This window comes from Leptosomus discolor, unplaced genomic scaffold (genome assembly GCF_034619465.1).
Source record: "Leptosomus discolor isolate bLepDis1 unplaced genomic scaffold, bLepDis1.hap2 HAP2_SCAFFOLD_28, whole genome shotgun sequence".
NCBI lineage: Eukaryota > Metazoa > Chordata > Aves > Leptosomiformes > Leptosomidae > Leptosomus > Leptosomus discolor.
In genome coordinates this window covers 4,715,194-4,717,270 of record NW_028237857.1, presented here as the reverse complement: position 1 = coordinate 4,717,270, position 2,077 = coordinate 4,715,194, and the positions used below count along the sequence as shown (strand labels likewise).

The window sequence follows — 2,077 nt, the reverse complement described above, 5'->3', positions numbered from 1 at the left end:
GCCATGGCATGAGGAGATGGAGGCCAGCATCTCCCTGTGTCTGCTGCTCTTGTCTCCAACAGATCCTTATAGCCCACTGCCAGCAGCCCCTCTAGGCCAGCCCCTCTCCACAGCGCAAGAATCCAAGCCCGTACCCTCCTCCCCTGAGCCCATGGAGAACCCAAGCACAGCAGCACGGCCTCATGGGGTGTATTTCTTCAGCCTGTTCCTAATTGCAACTTTAGAAGAAGACCTCCAACCTCCAGACAGGAGCACTGAGGAAATGCCCTTTTATTACAGAGATACAGCACAGCAGACCAACTGTACCATCAGGCCAGACACACGTCCAAAGGCCTCTAGGTCAGACAGGCTGGGTTCCTGCCTTTGGAGAAATGGAGCGGCTTTAGACATTCCTAAGCAAAGAGAGTTCTCCTGGGTGAAATGCCCAAAGCACAGGAGGTTCCTGAGATAATGGGAAATCATTTGTGAAGAGCCATGGGCAGCTCATTGCTGCTGACAGACAAGTGGTTGAACATGTTTCTTCAGGGCATTCTTGATCTCCTGGTTCCTCATGCTGTAGATGAGGGGGTTCACTGCTGGAGGCACCACTGAGTACAGAAATGAAACCACAACATCCAGGGATGGGGAGGAGATAGAAGGAGGCTTCATGTAGGCAAATGCATCAGTGCTGATGAACAGGGAGACCACGGCCAGGTGAGGGAGGCAGGTGGAAAAGGCTTTGTGGCGTCCCTGCTCAGAGGGGATCCTCAGCACGGCCCTGAAGATCTGCACGTAGGACACCACAATGAACACAAAACACCCAAATGCTAAACAGACACTGACCACAAGAAGCCCAGCCTCCCTGAGGAAGCCTGAGTGTGAGCAGGAGAGCTTGAGGATCTGGGGAACTTCACAGAAGAACTGGTCAAGGCCATTGCCCTGGCAGAGGGGAAGTGAAAATGTACTGGAAGTGTGCAGGAGAGCATTGAGAAACCCACTGCCCCAGGCAGCTGCTGCCATGTGGACACAAGCTCTGCTGCCCAGGAGGGTCCCGTAGTGCAGGGGTTTGCAGATGGCAATGTAGCGGTCGTAGGCCATGACAGTGAGGAGACAATACTCTGCTGTGATCAAGAAGAGAAAGAAAAATTGCTGAGCAGCACATCCTGCGTAGGAGATGGTCCTAGTGTCCCAGAGGGAATTGGCCATGGCTTTGGGTAGAGTAGTGGAGATCGAGCCCAGGTCAAGGAGGGAGAGGTTGAGGAGGAAGAAGTACATGGGGGTGTGGAGGTGGGGGTCGCAGGCTACGGCGGTGATGATGAGTCCGTTGCCCAGGAGGGCAGCCAGGTAGATGCCCAGGAAGAGCCCGAAGGTCAAGAGCTGCAGCTCCCGTGTGTCTGCGAATGCCATGAGGAGGAACTGGGTGATGGAGCTGTCGTTGGACATTTGCTGCCTCTGGTCATGGGGGACTGCTCAAGGAGGGAAACACAATAAGTTAGGGGAGACTTTTTAAAACATGAAAGCCAGTTCCCATACCCCTTCTCCCCGCTACACACACACAGACACACTTTTCTAGAAGCTCTTCCTTCAGCTCTGTGGCTGGAGCTCTCGTTGGTGTCTCATGAGGAGCAGGACCTGTGCCTGCTTGCAGCCAAGGAGTCAGCTCTGCTCTGCAGCAGGGGGTTCACGGGAACGGAGGGAGCAGAGACCAGTCCTGGGGTTCGACATTGTCAGCAGAAACCACTCCTAATGCAAAAGGGCTGGTCAGCACCTGCACTCCCCATGCCAAGGAACCAGGAGGGCAGAAGGCAGTCGGAGAGGTTGGGGGGGGGGGGTTTACAGCTCCCCCATTTCCCCTGGCAGTTTTCTTAGGTGCCAGAAACCCTCAGCCCTTCTTCTGCAGTGGAAGGGAACGGCAGAGCCCTGTGAGGCAGGAGGATTGTCTGTGCTTAGTACAGAGTGAGGGGAGCTGGTCTGTCCCTCCGTCTTATGCCCAGCTGCCCTGGGCTTGCACCTTTCTCAGATGGAGGAGGATCACAATCCCATGTTACCCTGAAAAGTGACTCGACCCTGCTGAGAGCAGAGGGATCCAGTGCACACC

At 55.1% G+C, this 2,077-nt stretch overlaps 1 protein-coding gene across 1 annotated transcript; it reads right to left on the bottom strand.

Moving 5' to 3' along the window:
• Positions 1–483: 483 nt before the first annotated feature.
• Positions 484–1,422, bottom strand: LOC147412596 (olfactory receptor 14C36-like). Its single transcript, XM_086481188.1, has one exon. It carries the CDS (start codon positions 1,420–1,422, stop codon positions 484–486), a length of 939 nt encoding a protein of 312 aa, XP_086337314.1.
• Positions 1,423–2,077: the final 655 nt, after the last annotated feature.